The 27,024-nt window shown below is 36.8% G+C and overlaps 1 protein-coding gene and 1 pseudogene across 11 annotated transcripts in view; both read left to right on the forward strand.

Moving 5' to 3' along the window:
* Pcm1 (pericentriolar material 1) overlaps positions 1-27,024 on the forward strand; it is a 105,040-nt gene that overhangs the window by 29,995 nt on the left and 48,021 nt on the right. For 10 of the 11 annotated variants that reach the window (XM_031339601.1, XM_031339602.1, XM_031339600.1 and 7 more), the window contains 13 exons: positions 1,553-1,730; positions 5,147-5,256; positions 10,117-10,333; positions 12,118-12,316; positions 13,046-13,219; positions 13,710-13,864; positions 14,109-14,335; positions 18,350-18,492; positions 18,621-18,750; positions 21,419-21,559; positions 22,374-22,564; positions 24,822-25,016; positions 26,742-26,961. In XM_031339601.1, coding sequence (XP_031195461.1) covers positions 1,553-1,730; positions 5,147-5,256; positions 10,117-10,333; positions 12,118-12,316; positions 13,046-13,219; positions 13,710-13,864; positions 14,109-14,335; positions 18,350-18,492; positions 18,621-18,750; positions 21,419-21,559; positions 22,374-22,564; positions 24,822-25,016; positions 26,742-26,961 — 2,280 coding nt within the window. The remainder of the gene's footprint in view (positions 1-1,552; positions 1,731-5,146; positions 5,257-10,116; positions 10,334-12,117; positions 12,317-13,045; positions 13,220-13,709; positions 13,865-14,108; positions 14,336-18,349; positions 18,493-18,620; positions 18,751-21,418; positions 21,560-22,373; positions 22,565-24,821; positions 25,017-26,741; positions 26,962-27,024) is intronic. The other variant, XM_031339604.1, reaches the window with a different exon arrangement.
* On the forward strand, positions 5,921-8,682 carry LOC116069195 (annotated as a pseudogene).

Consider the following 27,024-nt stretch of genomic DNA (forward strand, 5'->3'; position numbering starts at 1 on the left):
AATTTTGAACACACGTGGCCTTAAAGCAAGAACTTTACCACTAAGCTATATCACCAGCCCCCTTGGTCATTACTTCTTTAAATTTTTTTTCTTTTAAAATATTACGTTTTTGCATGTATAAGTGTTTTACCTGTATGTATGTGTGTGTATCCTCTGTATGTCTGTTGCCCATAGAGATCAGAAGAGGGTGTTAAAGCCTAGGAATTAGAGTTACAGATGGTTATGTGCCATGCACACTTTGCGTGACAGCAGTTTGAGGCAAAAGCTTCAAGTCAGTCAGTCTCCTGCAACGTCTCCTGGCACCCCTAACTCAGAGGTAGTCCAGATATGTCCTTGTGAACTCGAGTGCTAGGTGCCCACCAAGATATGATCTATTAACAGCTAGACAAAATTGGGCATTGCTCTCTGACCTTTAACAATGTTCCAACTTCTTAGCCGAACTCTGGTTTGGAATTTACCTATCCAGACTAATTGCCTCTTGCATTTTTAGGGAAATAATGAAGGGAATAGGGCATTGAAGCTTACAGAATGGGAGACTTATCCCAGGGCAAGGTCAAGTAGAATCCTCATTCTCAGTCAAGTACTGAACCTGGGCTGGGTCCTTTGCAAAAGTAACAAGTGTGTGTACCTGCTGAGCCCTTTCTAGGCCCATTGGTAGTTTCTTCTAAGTAGTCCCTATTTAAATCTTTTATGTTGCATATAGAGAGGATGGTAAATTCTTAGTGTATAGGGGAAATCTTCCAGACTCAGTTTATGCCCCAAACTCAAGAGTTTAATTTAAGAGTTAAAGCTGGGGCAGTAGTGGTGCACGCCTTTAATCCCAGCATTTGGGAGGCAGAGGCAGGCAGATTTCTGAGTTCGAGGCCAGCCTGGTCTACAGAGTGAGTTCCAGGACAGCCAGGGCTACACAGAAAACCCCTGTCTGGAAAAAAACAAAAGAAAAAAAAAGTTAAAAACTAATAAAACCACTTGATACAAAATAGAGTTTTCTCCTTTTTTTATATACTTAATGTGCTTCAGTTAGGCCCTTTTACATAAGATAATCAACAAATATATTTAAAAATTCTTGACTTTGGTTAGAAGTTGGTATATTTATTCTCTCTGTCTCTGTCTTCTTCCCCCCACCCCCTCTTATTTTGCTTTTATTGTATATGTTAAAAGTCATCTTCTAGAATGGGTAGAAAGTTTTGTTTCCTGATAGTATAACCTATAAGGAGAAAGTCTTTGAGAGCATTAAGTCAGTATAATTTGTAATTGGTTCCGTATTATTTTGTCTGCAATATGTACAGCTCCATTTGCCTTCCTAGACTTTGAACCTTCTGTTTTCTAAGAGTTTTTTTCCCTTTCTTTTTAACTAACTACTCACAGTTTTTCACTGTAAGATTACCCAATTTTTAGTGTGAGACATACCCCCGTTTTCTAAGTCTGTTAAAACTGTAGCTAGAGTTGTGTATTTAATTGAAACTAGTATCTACTATACTTTGCCATTGGCAAATGCAACGGCCATGGACTTTAGCTGTCAGGTATCAGTATTGTTGGTCTTATTTTTCAGGCCAGAGATCCTCAGCAGGAGCCTATGGAAGAGACAGAAAATTTGAAGAAACAACATGATTTATTAAAAAGAATGTTACAACAGCAGGAACAGCTGCGAGCTCTACAGGGCCGACAAGCTGCTCTTCTAGCTTTGCAGCATAAAGCAGAGCAAGCTATAGCTGTGATGGATGATTCTGGTATGTGATAGTCATAGAATAATAGTTTTACAAGAAAGGCTCATTATAAAATGAATGCTATTACTATATAATCAGATCTCGGTTGTTGACTAGTTTAGCAACCTGCAAGCAAGGTTTACTCTGTCCTATGCTTTTCTCTGGTTATACAGAAGAGGTTGCAGGAACAACTCCTGGCTGTCATACCTTACAGACAGAGTACTTTTGAGAGGTACAAGAGACAGGCCTGTATATATAGTACTGTTTTATAACCTCAGAGTGATAGGGCTCTTGTTTCTTTCGTTTCCACTTTGCAGGAATTACTGTTTTTGTTTTGTTTTGTTTTAAATGTCACTCAGCTAAGATTGTTGTTCTTTATTTGTCTTGCAAAAAAAAAAAAAAAATCATAGGTGAGCCAGGCCTGGTATTATAACACCTGTACTTCCAGCACACTGAAGGCTGAGGCAAGGAGGCTCAAGAATTCTTAGGGTGCGGGGAGATGGCTCGGTTGGTAAGGTGCTTGTTCCACAAGCATAAGACCTTAGTGTGGATCCTCAACAACTACATTAAAACCAAGTCATCTGTAATCCCAGCTCGAAAAGGGACAGAGACGAGGAGCCCTGGGCTTCTGTAGTATAGCTAGTTGATGAACTTTGGGCTCAGTGAGTAATACTGTTGAAAGACCCCTGGGGGAGACCCCCACTCAAATCTTGGGAGGATGTACACCCAAGGAATCACGAGAGACCACATCTTGATGTAATTACAAGAGGTATATTTTAATTTCAGGATGCTCTGGTTCGGCACCATACCTATCTCACGCAGGAGATAGTGGAGCCGACCACGAGGCTTGAAAGTTAGGGGTTTTTATAGGGAAAAGGTCTGAGGGAACAAAGGGATCAGTGTGGTCATACATGATTGGCTAGTTCAAATATTAACTATTATGTGCAGAACAGAGTGGAAAATTCCTAAGGTTGGTGTTAATCTGAGTCAACAGAGCATCTGACCTTAAACCATATCTGAGAGGACCAGATGGTCCATTACTTAGTGTCCGCCAGGCACGTCTTTGCAGGCCTGGGCCTTGGACATGTCCTCGTTTGCCTAGACATGTTTTCCTCTATGTTTATAGTTTTATGTCTTCTTGACCTGCCAGCTCTTATGATATCTAACAACTTGTTTGCTCTTTCCCAGGCCTATGTGGCCAGTTTGTGATGGATTCTTAGGCCCATAACTTTTCTTCCTAGTCAGCACAGGTTTAAAGCTTTAATTTTTCCTTACACTGTCTCAAAAATAAGTGGAGAGTGACTAAGGAAGATACCCAAAATCAACCTCTGATGTACACATATGTGTACATAGACACCCTCCTCTAATAGTAATTCATAGTGAAAGTGCCTCATAAAATAAAGTAGGGAGGGTTGTAGGTTTGCCAGCTTAAGTATGCCCTGGTTCAGTCCCTAGCACCTGGAGAAAACAGAAACAGAGAAACAGGAAGTAAAGTAAGAGAGCATCTTTAGTAGTTGATGTTAGCAGTTCTGTTATTTCAGTTAGATATCCAGTTGTATATATGAACTTTTAAAGCTGCTATTATACTTTATTCAGTATTTGTGAGACTCAACCTTTTTTTTTCTTTTTCCTTCAGAGCTGTATATAAGTGACAATAGAATTGATTAGTATTGAGTCTTAATTTTGTAGTCTGTCTTATTGTCTTCAAATCTGTTTTAAGTTTTTATTAGGTTAAAAGTAAGATTGTTGCTTATTAAAACTCAATAAAAACTTTTTTAGTTTTATTTTTAATTGACAGATAACAATTGTATACATTTGCAAAGTGATATAATAGACTTCCATTGGCTTAATTATAATTATGTTTTCTCATTAATTCTCAGTTTATCTTTGAGCATTATAATTAGGCCAGCTTTTTTATTTTTTTATTTTTTGGTTTGCTTTTTGCTATTTGGGAGACATAGTAAGTTTCATGAAGGTTGCTTATAAGATTGTGGGTTACTTATAGGTTTATGGGCAACCAACCAGTGACTGCCCTACTGGAGTAGTAGTGTCTGTACCATGCACATCAGCCTTTAACTGCTTATATATTCTTGTAGAAGAGTGGGGTTCATAAAGTTCCTAATCTCTTCTCCATAATCTTCAGTAGTTGAATTTACATCATCTTGTTGGATCATCAGAATTGTAGGCTACTGGGTAAGGCTTTTTTACCCTTGGAACTGTTTGATAGAAAAGGATGTCAAACACAGTTTCTAACTTGGCTAGGCTAACTTATACAGAGAATATTAGTAGAAGGCTGTTGAATTTTAGGTTAAAATATACAAGTAATTTCTTTTACAAAAATATACTATTAGGAATTTCAATAAAAGTCTGTAACTAGGAGATTTATATTTGAACTTTATAAGAACTTTAGCTTAATAATTTTAAAAGTTTTCCCCTCTGTTTATGAAATTTTACAGTAGAAAACTATAAAAGCAAGGGTTAGTGTTTCTAGTTTGTTCAGAGAAACAATACATCTTCCTTAGACAAGGAGTGCTTTTTTTACTGTTCAGCAAGTTGTTTGTTAATTATCTGAATTGTAATTTTGGTGTTTTCCACAGAGAATTTAGCCTAGAAAAAGGTTTCTGTCAGCCTCAAATACTAGTTTTTAGTTATTGGTTGTTATTGTTTTGGTTTGTTTGGCTTTTTTTTTTTTTTTTTTTAGCAGAAAATGATGGTACTTTGTAAAAAAAAAAAAAGCATTTTTGTAACTTATGGCTTTTAAAATTGAAAGGCTAAAAGTAAGGATAAAGATGGGATTCTGGGCAGTAGAACAGTAGGTATTGTCACAATCCTCTTCAGAAACGTGCTTTAGGAGGATGAGAGGATTTTTGTTGTTTTGTTTTTAATGAAGATGATAAAACCTGTGGTCTTTACTGAAATTGCTCTATCACAAGCAGCTACTTCAGTAATGTATCTATTCAGCTGTGGGAGCACAGAGCGTGGCTGGCTCCATTTGGTCCACTTTATGGCATGCTTTTATGGAACACTGCCAGTCTTATATATTGCTAATTTTTTTGCTTTTTAATGGGACAAATGGGTGGTTGAGATAAGAACTGTATTCCGGAGAGCCATGCTAATTTTCAGTCTATACTTTGTAGAAAAAAACGTGCCTGTTCCTGAATTGCAGTATTGGTTTTCTTGGAGGAGGCAGAGTTCAGCACTGTTCCCTCTATCTGATAGAGTCTTCCTATCTCTGACCCAACAAATCACATTTATTAATTGGGATTACAATCCTAGCCTTCCTTGTATGTTGAGATTGAAAAACATGAGTCACTAGAGTTAGTAGTTGTCTCTTTATTTTTATGTTGTCAGATATAAACTTCTAATAAAATGATTGGCCGACAGATAAGTAAGGTAACTAAAAGTTTCAAATTAATGTTTGTATTTAACTTTGTTTTCAGTTGTTACAGAAACTACAGGAAGCTTATCTGGAGTCAGCATCACATCTGAACTAAATGAAGAACTGAATGATTTAATTCAACGTTTCCATAATCAGCTTCGTGATTCTCAGGTGATTGGTTTATATAGTTAAGTTTAGAAATCTCATTAATTAACCCAGTGGGTCTCAAGCCTTAGTAAACATAAATATCTCCTGGCTTGACTGTTTAAAAATGGTAGTGGGGCATGTGTTTTTGTTTTTGTTTTTAATGGGAGGAGAATCTACAGCCACTAATTTATTTTTTTCTTTTATTAGATATTTTCTTTATTTACATGTCATATGATATCTCCTTTCCCAGTTTCCCCTCCGAAAAAAAGAAAAAAAATTTAAAAAAACCCCAAAAAATAAAATTAAAAAAAAAAAAAAAAAAAAAAAAAAAAAAAAAAACAACAAAAAAGCCGGGCGGTGGTGGCGCACGCCTTTGATCCTAGCACTTGGGAGGTAGAGACAGGCGGATTTCTGAGTTCGAGCCTGGTCTACAGAGTGAGTTCCAGGACAGCCAGGGCTATACAGAGAAACCCTGTCTGGAAAAAAACAACAACAAAAAAAAACCCAAAAAAACAAAAAAACGAAAACAAAACAAAAACTCCTGTCCCTCCCCTCTCCCCCTGCTCACCACCCCACCCCAACCCCCTCCTGTTTCCTGGCCCTGGCATTCCCCTACACTGGGGCATAGAACCTTCACAGGGCCAAGGGTCTCTCCTCGTGGGGCAAGGTTTTAATCCCAGCACCTGGAAAGCAGAGACAGGTGGGTCCCTGAGTTCGAGGCCAGCCTGGTCTATAGAGTTCCAGGACAGCCAGGGCTGCCTAGAGAAACCCTGTCTTGAAAAAACGAAAAAGGGGCGCGGGCCAAGTCCCAGCGCACTGCGCTGATTGGCCGGTGCATTCTTGCCCTGCTTCCCGAACCGCCATTTTGAAAATCTTGTTGATTCTGAGGAGCGGAGAGGAGAGCGCGCGGCGGCACGAGGACCTAGGCCCACGCGCCTTCTACTCCGACTGCTACTCCGAGGCCGCCTTCGCGTGCGCACCCGCGGCCCCCAGCATGTCGGCAGCTGCCGGCCCTAATGCAGAGGGAGAGGACGACCCCGCGCGGCCAGCATCCGAGAAGGAACATGAGATGCCGGCTCCCCGGGAAGAGAGTGGTGAGGAGGAGAGTGAAGAGGAGGAGGACGACGACGATGAAGAAGAGGACGAGGAGGAAGAAAAAGAAAAGAGTCTTATCGTGGAAGGCAAGAGAGAGAAGAAAGTAGAGAGATTGACGATGCAAATGTCTTCCTTACAAAGAGAGCCATTTACAATCCCACAAGGGAAGGGTCAGAAACTTTGTGAAATTGAAAGAATACATTTCTTTCTGAGTAAGAAAAAGACAGATGAACTTAGAAATCTACACAAACTGCTTTACAACAGGCCGGGCACAGTGTCCTCGTTGAAGAAGAACGTGGGTCAGTTCAGTGGCTTTCCATTTGAAAAGGGCAGTACCCAGTACAAAAAGAAGGAAGAAACGTTGAAAAAGTTTAGAAATTCTATGTTAAAGAGCATCTGTGAGGTTCTTGATTTGGAGAGGTCAGGTGTGAGCAGTGAACTAGTGAAGAGGATCTTGAGTTTCTTAATGCATCCAAAGCCTTCTGGCAAACCATTGCCAAAATCCAAAAAATCTTCCAGCAAAGGTCGTCAAAGAGAACGGAACAGTTCTGGAACGACAAGGAAGTCAAAGCAAACTAAATGTCCTGAAGTTGTGTCAGATGAATCTAGTAGTGTTGAAGATGAGAAGAAAAATAAGGAAGAGTCTTCAGAAGATGAAGAGAAAGAAAGTGAAGAAGAGCAACCACCAAAAAAGACATCTATAAAAGAAAAAGCAAACCAGAAAGCTACTGCTGAAAGTAAGAACTCTGTAAAGAGTGCTAGTGTTAAGAAGGCAGACAGCAGCACCACCAAGAAGAAATACAGCAGCTCCAAAAGAGAGTCTGAATCTGAAGATAGTTCTGATAATGAGCCCTTAATTAACAAACTGAAAAAAACACCTACAGATGAAGAGCTAAAGGAAACAGTGAAGAAATTACTGGCTGATGCCAACTTGAAAGAAGTCACAATGAAGCAGATTTGCAAAGAGGTATATGATTTAACTGAGAGGAAAGGTTTCATTAAAACAACTGTAAAAGAGCTAATTTCTTGAGAGGCTGTCTTCTAGAGGACAGATGGCTTGTTCTCAGATTTGAAGGTCTGCTTTATACCAGCAAAGAGAATGGATTCTTTTTAAGTCTATCATTGGTGAACTTGCTGCTGACTCTTGTGTTACATATATTTTGAGCTTGGTTTAAATTGCATTTTCTTGAAGTTTTCAGTTTAAATCTTGCATGGCAGTAATCGCTCCTTGCTTTTTATAGTTGTACATTTTGGGTTTATTGTTAAGGTCATAGATTCCTGAACTATTGTGAATTTTAGTGAACTTAGTGTTAGCTTGCTTAAGACATTACTTTTAATCAAAGCAAAAACTACTATAGCCAGAATTTATAATATATTATGTTATTATAAAGACTTGCAGTATTTAGTATATAAAATAATTTGAATACACCTCCAGTCAGTGTGAAATGACAGCAGCAGTTTGTTCATCATAGAGCACAGCTGCTCAGATGGCCGAGTTGGAACCTTTTCTGCATGTGTATATATGTCAAGTTGTTGGCATGACAGAAGTGACAGATGTTATTTTTGTATTTTTAAGACCAATTTGTTGTATATAATTTTTTATTTCCTTTGTGCAAATCAATTTTTTAAACTCTTGTGTCTTTAAACTTGTAACTAAATGTCAGTGTTCATCCAGGCAGCGGTGACAGAGCAGAGTTCAGTGGTGATGGCACTGAGGGACTGTTCAGTTCTGCTTTGCCCTGAGAGTGGCATCAGTGTGGTTGTGTTAACTTTAAGTGTCATAGAAATTTTATAATGAGGATAAACACATCACAGCTTCAAAAACTGGGAAAGAGCGAGCACACATGGCTTATATAAGTGAACTGACAGTAGTGAACTTTTGACCATATAAATATTAGATACAGGAAACCTAGTTACCTTCATAATTAAGTTTAAAGGTATCAGGTGTAGCCAGAGTTGGTGTGGACAACGTAGGTATCTCTGAAAGTATTCATCAAAAACCATACATTAAATTAATATTAAAGTATTACAGAATCAAGGCTGTTTGATTTTAAGTTTTGGTCAATTAAGATTTGAAACATGACTGCCCCTGAATTTAAATTTTGACTGTCCTGATAACCTATTTCTGAATTATTATATCAAAGCAAAAACTATTGCTTTGACAAAGTGACATTTGATGTACTGACTGTTAAATCTTCACATCATAGATCAGATATGAGCATTAGCAGGTATTTTCACATACTTGACTTCAATATGCATAGAGTGAACTGGAACAAGCAATTAAGTGGGGACTAAAAATATTGGCCTTTAAGTAATTTGTCATAAATCTTCGCAATAAAGAATAAATCAGTGTTTTTTTTTTAAAAAAAAAAAAGCTGGGCAGTGGTGGTGCATGCCTTTAATCCCAGCACTTGGGTGGCAGAGGCAGGCAGATCTCTGAGTTTGAGGACAGCCTGGTCTACAGGGTGACTTCCAGGAGAGCCAGGGCTACACAGAGAAACCCTTTCTCGAAAAAAAAAAGAAACAGAAAAACGAAAAAGGGGGAAAATGGATACAGAACCATCAAACCTCCAAACTTCCTTCAACCTCCAAAATTATGATATGTAAGATGTGGGTGAGCCCCATATGATTCTTAACACAGTCTTTTGAGAAATTCTAGGTAAGAGGAAAATCTACTTTGTTAAGGTTTATTTTATTTTATTTGTATATGTGTACCTGAATGTGTGTTTGTATTATTATATGCATACGGAGGGCAGAAGAGGGTGTCAGATCCCCTGTGCTAGTGTTATAGTAATTGTGACTGCCTGGTGTGCATACTAGGACCTAGGTCCTTTGTAAGAGCATTGTAAGAGCAGCCAGTGCTCTTAACCAGTGAGCCATGGATCCGCACCCAGAAAAGCTAATTTAACTGGGCTGAGCAGTTTGGTTTTCTTTGTGTAGGCTGTTAGATAAGCATTCTTTTTACCTCTTTTAAACACTAGGTAGTTATAGCCTTGAGACTTGAAGTTAGGCTGTGTATGGTGGTTTAGGCATGCTTTAATCCCAGCACTGGGAGGCAGAAGCAGATGGGTCTGTGGATTCAAGGCCAGACTGGTCTACATAGTGCGATCCAAGACAGCTAGGGCTACATAATGAGACCCTGGCTTAAAAAAAAAAAAAAAAAAAAACAACAAAAAACCCAGAGACTTAAAATTAGTTTTAAGTTTATGCCCTTGCATTATTTTATCTTACTGACAACTTTAAGAAAGGCTTTTGAGGGAGGAGGAGTATTTTTGTTTGATTTGGTATTGAAGTAAAGTCTTACTTTGTAAGACAGGCTGAGCTCACATTTTTCATTTTCTGTGCTAGCCTCGTAAAGCACTAGGATTACAGGCTTGTGCTGCCATGTTTAGCTGGACAATTTTAGAATTAATAATGTTTTAGTTTTGTGAACTTTGTAAAATAAAGATATGCATGTGAATTTTGAGTGTGGGATCTGGAGAAGAATGGGTGAACAACATTGCCTCTCACTGGGAAAGGTAGCAACACTTGTCTTGCCCACCAAGAAAATGAGGCGAGCCATTCATTTTGGACAGTTATCTAGCAAAACTTAGTAAAGTTTTCTAATAAACCTTGTCAAACCTTATGTAAAGAAGCTCTCAGATACTGGAAGGACATAGGTATAAGATTGTTAGTGGAAGGAAAGTGTTAATAACAAAATAGGAAACAAAATAAATGCCAACATACAGTAAAATACAACTTAATTTGTTTTAAATCTTTTCCTCTTTTTCTTTATTTTTTAAACTTAAGCCTCCAGCTGTTCCAGACAACAGAAGACAGGCAGAAAGTCTTTCATTAACTAGAGAGATTTCTCAGAGCAGAAATCCTCCAGTTTCTGAACATTTACCTGATGAGAAAGTACAGCTTTTTAGCAAAATGAGAGTACTACAGGAAAAGAAACAGAAAATGGACAAATTACTTGGAGAACTTCATAACCTTCGAGATCAGCATCTGAACAACTCCTCATGTAAGTAAATGTGATTTAGCAGTGTCCTGTAAAGGGCACATAGGTGCACATGCTGGCACATACTGGTTACTTAGTATGTATTTGATAGGTTAATAACTAGTTTCATAAAATATATAATATTTGAAAAGGAAACTTGAATCTGAAAAGCCTTTTAATAAGCCTGTATGCCATAAGAGCCAAGTAGATGTTAAATCTATTCATAAAAGAAAAAAGACGAAGTTGGGATAATTTGGAGCTAGTCTCTAGTCACATTCTCAATCCTGGTTCCCGCCCCACAGTAATAGGAGTTCTTAAGTGCTGGAACTTGGAATCAGCTTGAGTAACCTCAGCTGGTCATTATTACTGTAACATTCCCATTTTTGTCTGAATGAAAAGTTAAAATGGATAGGAACGCCCTTTTTAGAATCCCTATTCTTCACCTGGAAAGATGGCTCCATAGCCAAAAGCACATAATGCCCTTGCAGAGAATCCAGGTTTGGTTCTTAGATCCCACACTAGGCACTCCCAACTTTCTGTCATTCTAGTTCCAGGGGATCTGATGGCGTCTTTTTTATGGGCACCTGCATGCAGGTGATGAACATAAATTCACACAGGTACTTATACATAAAATATAAATAAATCATTCAAAATAACAAAAGAATAGGATGTTCTCTTTTGTGTTTTGAGACAAGATTTTAAAGATTTATTTATTATATGTAAGTACATTGTAGCTGTACATTGTGAGCTACCATGTGGTTGCTGGGATTTGAACTCAGGACCTTCCAAAGAGCAGTCGGTGCTCTTCCCCTCTTCATCTCACCAGCCCCCTTGAGACAAGATTTTACAATGGTGATCAGGTTCACTTCAAATTTGTAGTATTCTTACCTCAGTCTTACCAGGTCTGGAATTCTATGTTTGCATTGCCACATCCATCTTGGAATATTAGTTCTTTATTCTTCAGATATCTCCTGTTTCTCTGCCACTTTCAAAGGAACCTGACTATTTCTGTCCTGAAACACACTCATTTCACCCTCTTAATCTCAGCTACCTTTCTCTTCCTGTAGAGGATATCAGTTGTTAACGTTTAAGAACAGAGGAAGACAACTAAGGAAAACTTAAGATTTGAAAGGTCTGTTTATGGCTTTGCCTCAGTGTTGTATACAAAGAAAGTCTTACATTTGCTGCCTGACAACTTTTAAGAAACCACTTCTAGAAAAGCATGTAAAAGCAGTAGTAAAAGGAAGAATGAAAATAATAGCAGAGATCATTGGAAACCAGCTGTAATAATTGTGGCATTAAAATGAGAAACAATGATAGTCTCATTGAGGAAGAAATAAATGGCTATTGTTTTTAAGTTGTTGGATGTTGAAAATTACAGTCTTAATAATTACCTGCTAGGATTGGCTTTTTTTATTCTATTCAACAGACATAGTGACCCACCCTCTGTAATCTCAGAGAAGTTTATCCTATGGCTCTTTTGATTGTTTTTCTAGCATATAACATTGTAATTCTTGTCAGTTTCTGTCTTGTTTTAACCATCTATTTTTAACCTAGTAGCTATAATGCAAAAGTTATAGTCTGGAAGGAGGAAGTAAAAATAGTTTTCCTTGTGTATTTTGTTGTATTTAGTTGTTGAGCTATGTTAACAAGTGGCCTATGTATGTACATAAGCTTTCAAGATTTAAATCTGCAGATTTTAAGATGCTAACTAATTTATTTTGTTTGTAAGAATCCAAACTGTAAATACATGCTGGTTTATATCATGTTTAGTCTGGTAATTGCTTATTTTTTTCTCTCTTTCATAGTTGTGCCTTCAACTTCTCTGCAAAGAAGTGGGGATAAGAGAAGTTCAACTGTAGCTCTCTCTGCTCCTATGGGCTTTGTACCAGCTGTCAATGGAGATTCCAATAGTCTTGTCTCATCTGTTCCTTGTCCTGCCACTTCTCTAGTTTCTCAGAATGAGAGTGAAAATGAAGGTCATCTAAATCCAGCTGAAAAACTACAGTAAAATACTTTTTGCAATCATTCTTCATATTATTAAATAATTAAACAATGAGGATATTGTAAACTTGAAAATTTGTAAGAAGCTGAAGTTTAATAAGATAAACATTCTTAAGATGTATGGTGGAAGGAGCTGATGTAATATCTCTGAATCTTATCAGTTGGCTAAAAGAAATATGGCATCGCTCAGGTAGTTTCTGTAAACTGCTGTTAATCATTTTTCAGAGAAAGGGTTACAAATAGCAAGAGCTATAGGTAAAATATTTTAATATTCAAAGCAAACCCCATGCTCTAGAGTCATACCCCTGAAACTATATTGTACAAGACTGTCATTGTAAGCAAAACATTTAGAAAGGCTTTGCTTCTACACCTGAAAAACAGGGATGAGGTATATGACATTCAGTTCATGCTGTTGGAGTTTTGTTTTGCTTCTTTTTGTTTGTGTGTTTTGAGACAGTGTCTTACTCTATAGCCAGTCTTGGCTGGTTTGGAACTCACTGTATAGACCAGGCTGGCCTTGAGCTCAGCCTCCTAAATTTTGGGATTAAAGACATGCAACAACATGTTCAGCTGAAACTATTTTTAAAATTGACATATGCCCTGAGAACTTAGTCTAAATCTCTGTGTGTGTGTGTGTGTGTGTGTGTGTGTGCCAACTGCTATTAAGTGAAAAAATAAGGGTTTCTTTTTCTAAAATAGTGTTGGTGTTAATGTTCCATTTTTTTTAATCAGGAAGTTAAATGAAGTTCAAAAGAGATTGAATGAACTGAGAGAATTAGTTCATTATTATGAACAAACATCAGATATGATGACAGATGCTGTAAATGAAAATACAAAAGATGAAGAAACTGAAGAGTCAGAATATGATTCTGAACATGAAAATTCTGAACCTGTTATTAACATTAGGTGACAACCAGTTTCTTCTTCCCAATGTATTCATCTGAATGTATACATGTATGTGGAGTTGGGACAGGGAGATACATCAGTGAAGTGTTCATTATTAGCTTCATATTCTAGCTTTTACTATGGAAGTTATCTGTTAGTTTAATAATCATTCTTGTCCCGTGGAAAAAAGAAGGAAATACTAAAGGCAATAATTTAGGAAAATTGCTGTTTGTTACTTAATGTAAGTTTATGAAGTATCAAATTTAGCATTTTTTTATGCCGTACTTCTAAACCTTAGGTATATTTTGAGTTTTCAGATGCTTTTATTTATAAACATCTAAGTTACAGAAAAGCAAATTAAAAAGCAGGAATCTGTTACTATTTCAGCATTAAATGATTTAGTTAATGCTATTCTTAGCTTGCAACTACATTATTATAGGCCTAAGGTAGAATTTTATTTTTTATTTATCTTTGTTGTTGTTTTAAATAACTTGGCTTTAATTTCTTTCAGAAATCCACAGGTAGCTTCTACCTGGAATGAAGTGAATACTAACAGTAATACACAGTGTGGTTCTAATAATAGAGACGGGAGACCAGTTAATTCTAACTGTGAAATTAATAACAGATCTGCTGCCAACATCAGAGCACTAAACATGCCTCCATTAGGTACGATTCCCTCCATTCACAGAGAATTTTCCATATTACTGCTGTGAAGTAGATTATCTTTGACTTATACTCTTTTTGGTTTTTCGAGACAGGGTTTCTCTGGTGTAGCCCTGGCTGTCATGGAAGTCACTCTGTAGACCAGGCTGTCCTCAAACTCAGAAATCTGCCTGCCTCTTAATGTTTTAAAATCACATACTCTTAATGTTTTAAAATCAGGTACTTAAATGATACTTGTTTTCAACAGAGTGTCGATACAATAGAGAAGGAGAACAGAGGTTGCACGTAGCACATGGTGAAGATGAGGAAGAGGAAGTAGAAGAGGAAGGAGTCAGCGGGGCTTCATTATCTAGTCGTAGGAGCAGTCTGGTTGATGAGGCACCAGAAGATGAAGAATTTGAACAGAAGATTAGTAGACTCATGGCTGCAAAAGAGAAACTTAAACAGCTCCAAGATCTTGTTGCTATGGTGCAGGTAAGTTGAAATAGTACAGTCATGTAAGGTGAAAGGTTGTGTGTGGTTGATAATTATGTTTTTTTTTAAGATATATTTTATTTATTTTTATGTGTATGAGTACACTGTAGCTGTACAGATGGTGGTGAGCCATCGTGTGTGGCTGCTGTTGAACTCAGAACCTCTGCTGGCCCCACTTGCTCCACCCCGCTAGCTCCGGCATAATTTACTGCAGCTGCCTACGCACCAGAAGAGGGTGTCAGCTCTCATTACGGGTGGTTGTGAGCCACCATGTGGTTGCTGGGATCCGAACTCAGGACCTTCGGAAGAGCAGTCAATGCTCTTTCCCGCTGAGCCATCTTGTCAGCCCTGATAATTATGTTGTTATAACTTCTTTTCTTTTTATTTTCTTACATCGAACCTTCTTTATTGAGGACCCTGCAGATATATGAAGTATGTTACCACTGAGTTACATTCCCCAGCCCTATGTTTGAATCCTGGGTTTTCCCATTAAAGGGTTAGTAGTTTACATGCTATTTACATCAGACACTGGCGAACTTGAGAAATTGAACCTGACATGGTGGTGCACATCTGTAGTCCTATCACTTGGGAGGTAGACGCAGGAAGATTAGGAGAAATTCAAAGTTATTCTTGACTATATGCAAATTGGAGGCCTGCTTTAGGCACAAGAGACGTCCTAAGGAAAAAAATGGGGAGACGGTAGGTATCTTTGTCTTTATAAAGCATAGAATGCCTTTTACAACTTATGGTGAGAATGCAACCGTATGTATATAGAAACACAGGAGCATGGCTGTGTACAACCCTGCATAATTGTTTTTGCTGATGACACTGGCCTCATATATAGATCTCGTAAAAGCATCATGAGATAGATATTAAACAAACTGAAAAAGTTAATTGCCCAATGTTACATAATTATGATGGCCAGATTTTATAGCCTAGAACAAAGCCTGGGATCTTTATTTTTTTTAGATAGATTTATTTATTTTATGTGAGTACACTGTTACTGTCTTCACACATACCAGAAGAAGGCATTTGATCCCATTACAAATGGTTGTAAGCCACCATGTAGTTGTTGGAAATTGAACTCAGGATCTCTGGAAGAACAGTCAGTATTTCTTCACTGCTGAGCCATCTCTCCAGCCCCAACCCTGAGATCTTAACCTACTTGATATTAAAAAAAAAAAAAAAAAAAAAAAAAAAAAAAAAAAAAAAAAAACCAATCCAAACTTTAGAATGTTAGTAAAGCTCAACTATTAATATATGTGTTTGAAAATAATTTATACATATGTACTGGTAATTATGTAAACATTAACACTTCCTTATTATCTAATGTGGTGAGCTTTTTGCTTTTTGTAGTTTACTATGGTAGGTATAATTTTTCTTGAGCAAAAAAAGTGGCTTAACTTGTGAAATTATTCCTTTGCTTTCTTTTTCTCTGTTGTTTCAAGTACTTTGTTAGATCATTTGCATGCATTATCAAACCTTTTAACTTGAATGGAAAATTTCTAGTTGCTTACCAGAATCACTTTTATTTGATAATCTAAGCAAAGTGAGTTCATGTCTCATACCTTTTATTACATTTTTTCTTATATTGGTGTACTATACTTTGCTTATTCATTGGATTTTTGGCTTTTTCTAAATTATCTATATGAGAAGAAGAGCTCTGAAGAAAAGGAAGTGCATAAACATTTCAAACCTATGCATGTAAAATGTGCATAAACACCTTTTGAGGTATATGTGCCTATTATTTTTGTTCATGTATGTGAAGTGTGTCGGGAAAAAATTCCACTTTACATTTTGAACTTAGGTCATATGACTATTACTGTTTGAAAAGCATGAAGTAGCTTCTGAAACAAGTAGTAATAACAAGTTAGACTGTCCTGAATATTCTTATATTTGTAAGAGCTCATATCTTGTTAATTGTTGTTATCTCTTAGCTTCTCATTATTCCTTTAAGACCAATGGGTGGCAACCCTTTTTGGGGGGGGGGGTGAGTGGCCCTTTCACAGGGCTTGTATATCAGATGTTTATATTTCTATTCATAACTAGCAAAATTACAGTTATGAATTTTAGTAATGGAATAATTGTTCAAGTCCCCACGACATGAGGAAATGTGTTAAAGGGTCATAGTATTAGGCTGGTTGAGATCCTCTGTGACCTAAAATAACAAAATAGTACATTGAAAAACTAAAGTATGATCAGGCAGCTTTGTTTGACATTATTTCTCATACTTCACTTTTTCTGTATCCTGTTTTGTGAAAATACTTCATATACAGCTTCTTCATTTCTTAAGTTATAACGCAGTACTTGCTAGTCTCCTGTTCATAAGAACATTCATTGGGCTAGGTTAGTCTTTTGATTTATATAAAGACTAGAATAGTACCAACATTTCAAAATTCATAGTTCTATAATTAATAAGAATCAATTCTAATTTATTATGATTTTATTAGAATATTATTTCCAAAAGTTAAAATTTCAGATGTAATCTTCAGAAAAAGCATGGATTATAAATACATATTTTCAAGAAAATGCAGGAGCTCATTTTCATCCCCCTACTAATTATTACATTAGTTCATCAACAGAGGCAAATCTACTGATAGTAAGGTAAACTTTGTTTTTCTACTTAATCACGACAGATTTTTGATAGGATTTCCCTTCCTCCCTTTCCTTCCTTCTTCCCTCTTCCCTCCCTTTATTTCTTCCTTCTTTCCTTCCTTTCTGTTTTTAAATATAAGCCAACTCCCAACCCTTCAGAAAGAAGTCTGATCCTGTATCTCTTACTGACGAGGAACTCACTGTCTATAATCCAAGCGGCCGTTAACTGACAGATCCTCTTGCTTTGTTGGCCTCTTACTGTCTTTTATATCATAAATATTGTTTAGAAAATTAAAGAGAAAAATGAGGAAATGAGGGAAGTTTTTAAACAGATAATGGGCATGGATTATTTGAAATACTGTAATAGATGCATCTTAAAATTTCTTAAAATTTTTTATCAAGTTTCTTGTTCCATAATAATTTTTTAGTTTCTGCATATTTGACACAATGCTGTTCTTTGATAGATCATTATTTCAACAAAATAAGAAATGGCACATTGCTGGACAGTGTTGACATACTCCTTTAATTCCAGCATTCGGGAGGCAAAGGCAGGCAGAGCTCAGAGTTTGAGGCTAGCCTGGTCTACAGAGACATATCCATGACAGCCAAGGCTATACAAACCCTGCCACCCCTAATCCTCTTCCCCACCCCACCCCCAAAAAAAGCAGGTTAATTTTTGTTAAATATTGTTTTAATTCATAACACTGTAATGAAATACTTGAGGTTATATCCCTTTATAAAAAAGAAGCTTATTTAGTTTACAGTTTGGGAGGTTTTAAGGGTCTACATTTTGGTTAAAAGTTAGAAGGCTGTGCAAAAGATGGGGAATGAACAGTATATACATGAGTCTGTCCTTTTGTCCAGTGTTTTCTCTTTCCCTTGCTTGCTTTTCCTATAGTCTTTTTCTGTACCCTTCCTCTCCTTGTAAAACCACGAGTATTCAGCTACTGGGGCTCCACCCTTATGAATTTACCTAATCTGGTAACTCTAAAAGGCCTCATGTCAAAACATCATACCATGATTAAGTTTTCACCCTCCTAATATTTTCAGAGTGGGGGTTAAAAATAACACATAATCCTTTGGGGAGTGGATGTTATCCCAACCATAGCACTAAGTATTGACAGCTTAGACTTTAAGTGGTGGGGCTAAGGATGTCAGGATATCACAGAACACTTGCCTGATACGCCCAAGGCCTACATTCAATTTCTAGCATGACAAAAATTATAACAGGCTCACTTTAGTTTTAGCACTTAATTTCTTATAATTGATAGAGGATACACTTTGGTTTTCTGTAGACACTATATCAAATATTTATATCAACTGATATATGTCAGTTTTTAGCCTACTAAATTATATAAAGTATAAATTAGATAATGTCTTTGGATTTCCAGATAGTTTTATATAATTTTGCTGTTTCAGGATGATGATGCAACCCAAGTGGTTGTCCCTGCCGCATCAAATTTGGATGATTTCTATGCAGCAGAAGAAGATACCAAACAAAATTCCAATAATGCAAGAGAAAATTCTAATAAAATAGATACTGGAGTAAATGAAAAAACAAGGTATGGTAAGCTTTTACTTTCATAATAAAATCTCAAGAGCCAGTTAATTAGCTAGGTGCTTACTGTGTTATATTTTGCTTTGTATCCTTATTTTATTGTCGTCCACAAATATGTTAATTTAATTATAGAGAGAAATTTTATGAGGCTAAACTACAGCAGCAACAGAGAGAACTTAAACAACTGCAGGAGGAAAGAAAGAAATTGATTGAAATTCAAGAGAAAATTCAAGCAGTACAAAAGGCATGCCCTGACCTTCAGGTAATTATAAAATTTCTTTCAGTGTGTTTGAAAATGTTTAAAAGTTAATGTCAGTTTGAACTAGTCTTTACTGGTGCTGAGGTGGCAGATTATATTTTTCAGTTTTCTGATTACTGAAGTGAATGAACTAATAATGAAATAAATTTGGATTTTTTTTTTTTACTTTGAAAAATAGTACATGGGAATTATTAAATGGTTACTTTTATTTTTGTATTGGGCTAGTTACTCATTTATTTATGACATGGAAGCTCAAAACTATTATCACACTAAGTTATTCTTGCTTATGTTTATCAGATATAGATCAACATTCCATTTTTATTGACCTAGGATTACACAGTAAAACTTTTAAGCAATCATGAATTATTTTATTCCATTAATTAATTTATTCACTTTACATTCTGATCACAGCCCCCTTCCCTCCTCTACTCCCAGTTCTACCTTCACTAGCCCCTCCCCCCAATTACCCTCCCTCTCCCCTTCTTGGAGAACAGCTCCCCTTGGTACCATCCCACCCTGTGATACTCAGTTGTAGCAGGACTAAGCACAGTCTTTCCCACTGAGGCCCTACCAGGCAGTCTTGCCTAGGGGAAAGGGATCCAGTCTTAGGCAACAGAGCCAGAGAGACAGCCTCTGCTTCAGTTAGGAGACCCACATGTTGTTAGGGGACTATATTGCACATCTGCTACAAACATGTAGGGGACTTAGGTTGAGCCCTGCATGCTCTTTGGTTGGTGGTTCAGTTACTGTGAGCCCCCATGGGCCCAAGTTAGTTGACTCTGTAGGCCATCTTGTGGTGTCCTGGACCCCTCCAGCTCATGCAGTTCTATCCCAAACACTTCCACTCCAGCTCATGCAGTTCTATCCCAAACACTTCCACTCCAGCTCATGCAATTCTATCCCAAACACTTCCACAAGATTCCTCAAACTTCCCCTGATGTTTGGCTGTGGGTCTCTGCATCTGTTTCGATCTGTTGCTGGATGAAGCCTCTCTGGAGTCAGTCAGGTTAGGTTCCTGTCTTCAAAAATAGCTGAGTATCATTAATAGTGTCAGGGGTTTGCTCTCTTACATGGGATGGGTCTCCTGTATGAGCCAGTCATTGGTTGACCATTCCCTTAATCTCTGCTCCATCTTTATCCCTGCATATGCTGTAGGCAGGACAGATTTGGGGTTGAAGGTTTTGTGAGTAGATTAATGTTCCCCTCCCTCTATTGGAAGTCTAGCCTGGTTACAGGAGGTGGCCACTTCAGTCTCCATATCCTCTGGTGCAAGTTTCAGCTAGGGTCATCCCTGTAAGCTTCTCCCCTGACCCGCAGCCCCAGGTCTCCAGCTATTCAATAGAGATGCCCTCACTGATTTCCGTTCTCTCTCACAGCCCTCTCCAGCCTTCTTTCTTTCCACACTTGATCTCCATCCCCATACCCCTCCTCATCCCCTCTCTTACCCAGTTCCTTCCCTCCATGAGCTATTTAAAGAAAATAATTATGTATAGCTTTAATTTTAATTTACATGCTTTTCTTACTATATAGTACTCTTTAAGTTTTTCGGATGGGGCAAAGAATAAAGTAATTTTTCCCATGTTAGTTATATTAGATGTCAGAGTATAATACTCTTTTTTGAGATCTTCTTAAAATATATTTATTATGTATAGCTTTATTCATTTATATGTGTGTGTGCACATTTGTCTGCATACACAAAAGCCTGTAGAGACCAGAGGTTGATGTCAGGTGTCATCTTCTGTCACACTTCAGTCATACTTTATAGACAGAGTCTCTCTCACTGAGCTGGGAGCTTAGTGATCCAAGTGCATGACATGTAATCATGTCCCTGGTATCCTCTTGTTTCTGTCCCAGAACTGAGATTATAGGCTCTTGTGGTTATGCCTGGCTTTCTATGTGAGTCCTGGGGATCTGAATACAAGCCTTTCAAAGCTTGCAAACCAAGAACTTTACCCACTGAACCATCTCCCCAGCCTGGTTAATGTCACTATGTAGTTAAACTTGTTGAAGGAAGAAAAGGGGAAAGCATCAGATTATGTTTCTGATACATCTGTTTCTAATTTTGTACTTTTCCCATTCTTTCTAATTCTTTTGTCCTTTGTCATCAATATAAATAATGTCCAAAGGAGTATGTGCCAAGGTTAGGTTGATTGTAAATTCCCCCGTCTCTCAATATTTGATTAATATGTTTTTACTGTTCTAATTGTTAATTCTCATCACCTTTAGTCTGTTATCATGTTTGTTTTCTTTTTTTTTTTTCTTTTCTTTCTTTTTGATTTTTCGAGACAGGGTTTCTCTGTGTAGCTCTGGCTGTCCTGGCACTCACTGTGTAGACCAGGCTGGCCTCGAACTCAGAAATCCACCTGCCTCTGCCTCCCAAGTGCTGGGATTAAAGGCGTGCGTGCATGATCTTTGGATCATGGTGCCTTTTTTAGTTGCATCCTAGCAGATTATGGCACTAGAGCTCTAGAGAAGTAAAATAACTACTTTATGAAGTAAGTTCAATTATATTAGTGCCTTATAGTAGTAGTTGTCATAATTTATACATATACACACATACACATATATATATATAAATAGTATTGGTTCATATGTATGTATGTACATATACATATACATGCACACACATATGTACATATATTTATATATACACACAAATTTTGTTTTTTAGCTGTCAGCTACTAGTATAAGTAGTGGTCCCACAAAAAAATATCTACCAGCTATTACTTCAACTCCAACTGTTAATGAAAATGAGAGCAGTGTAAGCAAATGTGTTATTGAGCCTGAAGATTCTTCAGTGGTGGATAATGAGGTATGATACAGTGTTGTTCCTGAATTGGCTCCTAATTCCTGAGTCTGTAAAGTTGTTTCTGTGTGTGTGTGTGTGTGTGTGTGTGTGTGTGTGTGTGTGTGTGTGTGTGTGGTGTGTGTGGTTAGGGATGGGACTTTGGGCCCTTTTACCTCCTGGACAGATAATATATGTGAAGTATATTTTCTGTCTTTTTCTTTTTTTTTTCTTTTAAGTTGGGGAATAAACCTCCTGAAGTTATATTGTTTCAAAATAGTCATTTTCCTTATTAGCAAATATAGGAACAGTTATAGAAAACACTAATTATTTCATTTAGAAGGGCCTATTCTTTGATATTTCATTTTTATTTGATTTGCATAATACTATAGCTTATCTTAAATAGTTCATGAAATATATTTAATGTTTCTTGTTTTCATGAACAGTTAATAACTGCTTTTTTTATATCCCTAAAATACTATTTGACCCTTATGAACATATTCAAAAGATTTTAACTTTAGTATTTTTAATTGTCTGTGTTGTGGTGGAGGCATGTACAAATGAGTGTAGGTGCTCAAGGCCAGAAGTGTCAGATATCCCTGGGAGCCAGACTTAGCAGACAGTTGTGGGTCACGTGATGTGGGTGCTGGGAACTGAACTCTGATCCTTTGCAAGAGCAGCACATACTCTTAACCATTGAGTTCCCTTTATGGATATCGTAGAATGAAAATAGAAATTTGAAAATAGAATATTGTTGTACTGATAGTATCACTAAGACTTTTATTCTTTAAGGTTTCAGCAAGTCCAAATATTTACTTGACTCTGGTTTTTAAACTAATAGCTGTGGTCAGACATGCGAAGACATGAAATGTTAAGGGAGGAGCTACGACAAAGAAGGAAGCAACTTGAAGCTCTAATGGCTGAACACCAGAGGAGGCAAGGGCTAGCTGAGACCTCATCTCCAGTGGCTATCTCATTGAGAAGTGATGGATCTGAGAACCTGTGCACTCCTCAGCAAAGCAGAACAGAAAAGTAAGAAAGTCATTTAAACATCACTTACCCAGAGTGTTAAGTCAGGCAGACTCATTGTCCTGCACAACCCAGTTCAAATCAGTCGTTTCACTGCAGCAAGTGTTTTTCAATGTGTCAGTAAGAATAACTCAGTTCACCCCATTTCTATTCTATAGCTTTCTTTTCTATTTCAGCTACTCTGGCACTTGATCAAATGGTGACATAGATTGTTTGTAAAACTTATTTTCATTTCAAATTTTTATACTTAGAAAATGAAAAATGTGATTTTTGTAGTGCCATTTTTTTTTTTCCAGAACAGAATGCTATATTGTATTATGACAGTCTCATGTAATAAACACTGTCCTTGAATTCCGTACAGAGCTCAGGGTGACCTGTTAACTGCTGATCCTCTTACCTCCGACTCCTCAGTGCCCACACCATAGGCATTCTCCACCATGCCCAGTTGAAACACTTTTTATCTTAAATTGTGTATTTGTAAGGTTCTTGAGGATAATCATAAAGTCTTTTATATAAAACATTAAGTTTTTAGAAATGAGTTTGAAAGTCCCATATTTGGAATATTTGTGAAGGAATTAGTTATTTGTTAAGATAAGGTAATTAGCTATATAGTAACATTTAATCTAAAAATTTGAAATCCAGATATGTTGCAGTCTTTTCAGATATTCAGATGGCATTTCTAAAATATTTAAATATTCTCTTTCTCTTAGATTTCATCGTATTGGAGTCTCAATGTGCATTTTACTGAATAAAGTATATTATATCTTGTTCTGTTCTGGCCACTGTATTTGCTCTTTCACAGAACTCTTGAGATATTTTTGATGAGCATCTGGTTTCAGAATTATTTGTGTAGAGCTAGTTTCTTAACCTGTGGGTTGTGACCCCCTCCTATGGGTTCATGTGATTGAATGTTAACTGGATGGAGGGGGCGAGGCTTACAAAAATTGCTTATTTCCAACATAATATAGCCAAAAATGTAGTCAGAATTAAATGCTAAACAAATACCAGGTGTTTCTGGCATTGCCAAACCTGTGTTGTATCATGTGCCGTAACTATAGCCTTGGCTCTAAGAAACATACATATGCACTTTGTACTGACTGCTTAACAAGGCCAGCCCAACACATTACCAAGGCTTCCTGACTTGTTTTACTGCTCATACAGAGCCTTCTGCTCTGAACAGTGTAGTTGTGGAAAACTTAGAGTGTTTTCCTATCATACCTTACCATACCGCATCCTGTTAGTACCAAACTTAGTATATCTCTGGATTTATTTTTGTTTCAGTGTTTAATTTTAAAAAACTGTTGATTTGTTGACTTTTTTTTCCATGTTGGTTTTTCAAGACAGCTTTTCTGTGTAGCCAAGATGCCCATTTTTCACATACATACATACATACATGAAAAGAATTTTGTCTTGATTAGGGCAGAAATTCCAATAATTTCCAAAATGATTTTAAACATCCTTCTGTAATTTTTGTATTACTGGTATAAAGTAGAATTCTAAGCATTTAAAATTATGAGATCAAAATATTACTGAGCTATGAAAAATAATGAAGATATTTTGTGTACTTCAGTCTTAAATATTTATTTAATTTTAATTTATTTCTACTTTTCAACTCTGTGTGTGTATATGTGGGAGTATGTGTGTGCTAGCACATCTGCTTGTGGAGGCTATAGCTATTGATCTCTGTGGCACTGTAGTTATGGATGCTTCTGAGATTGTCCTATGTGGATACTGAAAAGTAAACTCAGATTCCCTGATTTAGTATGTCCAGGTCTAGAGTTGTTTTAATATCACAGCTGGTAAATACAGTGGCTATTTAAGTTAATAAGTTAAAGTTAAAAATTTCATTTTTCCCTAGTCATATCGGCAGCATTTTAAGTGCTCAGAATTCATGTGCCCTGTACCTGCTGCATAGGGCAGCACAGGTAGAGATCATTACAACTGTTGCAGGAAATGTTGTTAGGTAGCACTGAAATAGAGGGCTATCACTTACTGAATAGCAGGGAGAAGTTTAGTTAAAGAAAAACTTTCCAGGAGATATAATGCTTATTTTAATTTCTTTGAAATATTAATTTTGTGGAAGGTAAACTACACATTCTATATAACAGCAATATAAGATAACATCTCAAAATTACTGTGATGAAATGAAATTTTATACGCATGTATGTTTTCATGTATGTCAGAATCTTAAGCATTATAGCTCTTAACATATCTAGCTAATTTCTATAATGATGCCTGTTTCATCTCTCATTATCTGTAGAACAATGGCAACTTGGGGAGGTTCTACTCAGTGTGCATTAGATGAAGAAGGAGATGAGGACGGTTATCTTTCAGAAGGAATTGTTCGCACAGATGAAGAGGAAGAGGAGCAGGATGCCAGTTCCAATGAGAACTTCCCTATGTATCCTCCTAGCATGAATCAAAACTCTTACAATGTAAAGGAAACCAAAACAAGGTTAGTTATAATGTTTAAGTTTTATTTGATTTTAAGTATCTCAAGTCTTTATGACATCAAGTAGTTCTGTAGTTCACACCAGTTAATTTAGTTCATAATGGCACCAACTACTCAAAAGGTAATGCAGATCTTACAAATTAAAGAACTTAGTCCCCACCAGGCAATGGTGGCGCATGCCTTTAATCCCAGCACTTGGGAGGCAGAGGCAGGTGGATTTCTGAGTTCGAGGCCGGCCAGGGCTATACAGAGAAACCCTGTCTCAAAAAACCAAAGGGGGAAAAAAAACTTAGTCCCACAAGAGTATTATTCTTTTTAGTACAAGTCCCTAAATTAACTATATTCTCTTGTCTTGACTAAAATGAGAATTTCCACAATTTGTCATTAGATTTAATAATTTGCTATAACTCTGGAAAACACTTCACCAAATTATTATGAAGTATTCAACTTGGCTGCTTAATGTGAAATAGCTATATGAGGCAATGTCTGTACTGCCTGAAAGTGTGTAGATCTTCATTGCCTTTGAGTTCCACCTTTGAAGTTGGTCACCATCCTTGAAATTCTTCGAAGTCATTTAAGAGATTTTAAGGAAGTTTTATTATGTAGCTACAATTGACTAAGTAATATGCCATTGATAATCAGATTCAATCTCTGGTTTCATTTCCTACCCTAAAGGTCAGTGTGTAGGTCTGGAAGTAACAACCGGATTGATTTTTGTGGTGACCATGCCCCTCATCATAAAGGCTAAAAGTTACAAACTCTGGCTTTGCTAAAAGTTCTGCTTAACAAAACAAAATCTGCCACTCGGAGATTCCAAACATTTTAGGGGTGGAGAGAACATCTGGGGTTCTTAAATTGGATATATTTTTTTTTTATTTATAGATGCTTGCATATATAAATGGTGTATACTTTTTTACTTAAAAATGTTGCTGTAATAGTTCCCACCTAGATCAGATCAAGAATCATACCTAAGCTTTCATCTTTGCTGTTGTTTGGGGGAATTAAGCAAAAAATGAAAATTTTCAGGTAATGAAAATTTTTGTTACTAAACTGACTTTATTGCTGGCAGCAGCAGTGTATTTTGATAGTCCATCTGCTGCTTGAGGTCACTTGAGACCAGAACAATGTAGTGAGATCTTGTCTTTAAACAAAGCCAAGCAGAAACAACCGGAAGCAACATGCATTGTTATTTGTGGATTGATCTTAAAATTACATATTTTAAAAATGTGTGTGTGTGTGTGTGTGTGTCGTGTTGCACAAGTGGAGGCTAGAAAAAATTTTCAGGGGTAGGTTCTCTCCTTTTACCCTGGGAGTTAAACTCTAGGTTATCAGACTTTGTGACAAGTGCAGATCCACTCAGCCATCTCTGATCTGCATTGTTACTTGTAGTTATTATAAACATTTATGGATAAATTTTAACCAGATAAAATTGTTCCACTTGATGACGTATAGAATGAAGGATGGAAAAGTGCTTTAGTCTTAAAAGTAGTTTTATTTTGTAGAATGTAGTTAGTTAGACTATAGTAAAGAATACAAATAAAGACTAGAAAGCAATTAAAGAATAATTGGATCGGCTGAAAATAGTGATTTTCCCCCTCTTCTCTGTTTTTCATATTTAACACTGAATAAAGAAATAATACTCTATAAACTAGGATTTGAGGTTTGTTGCCATATTTTAAAACTCAAGTTATCTCATATGATAATGTAATGCTCTAAATTGTGCATTAGGTGGAAGAACAATCGCCCCGTTTCAGCAGATGGAAATTACCGTCCTTTAGCCAAGACAAGGCAGCAGAATATCAGCATGCAACGACAAGAAAACCTTCGATGGGTGTCAGAGCTCTCTTACATAGAGGAGAAAGAACAGTGGCAAGAACAAATTAATCAGCTAAAGAAACAACTTGATTTCAGTGTCAATATTTGTCAGACTCTGATGCAAGACCAGCAGGTAAATTTTATCTTTGAAATGTATTTTTTTAAATTTACATTGTTTTGAAGCAGTACACAGTTT

The sequence above is a fragment of the Mastomys coucha genome, unplaced genomic scaffold, assembly GCF_008632895.1.
Source record: "Mastomys coucha isolate ucsf_1 unplaced genomic scaffold, UCSF_Mcou_1 pScaffold22, whole genome shotgun sequence".
Taxonomy (NCBI): domain Eukaryota; kingdom Metazoa; phylum Chordata; class Mammalia; order Rodentia; family Muridae; genus Mastomys; species Mastomys coucha.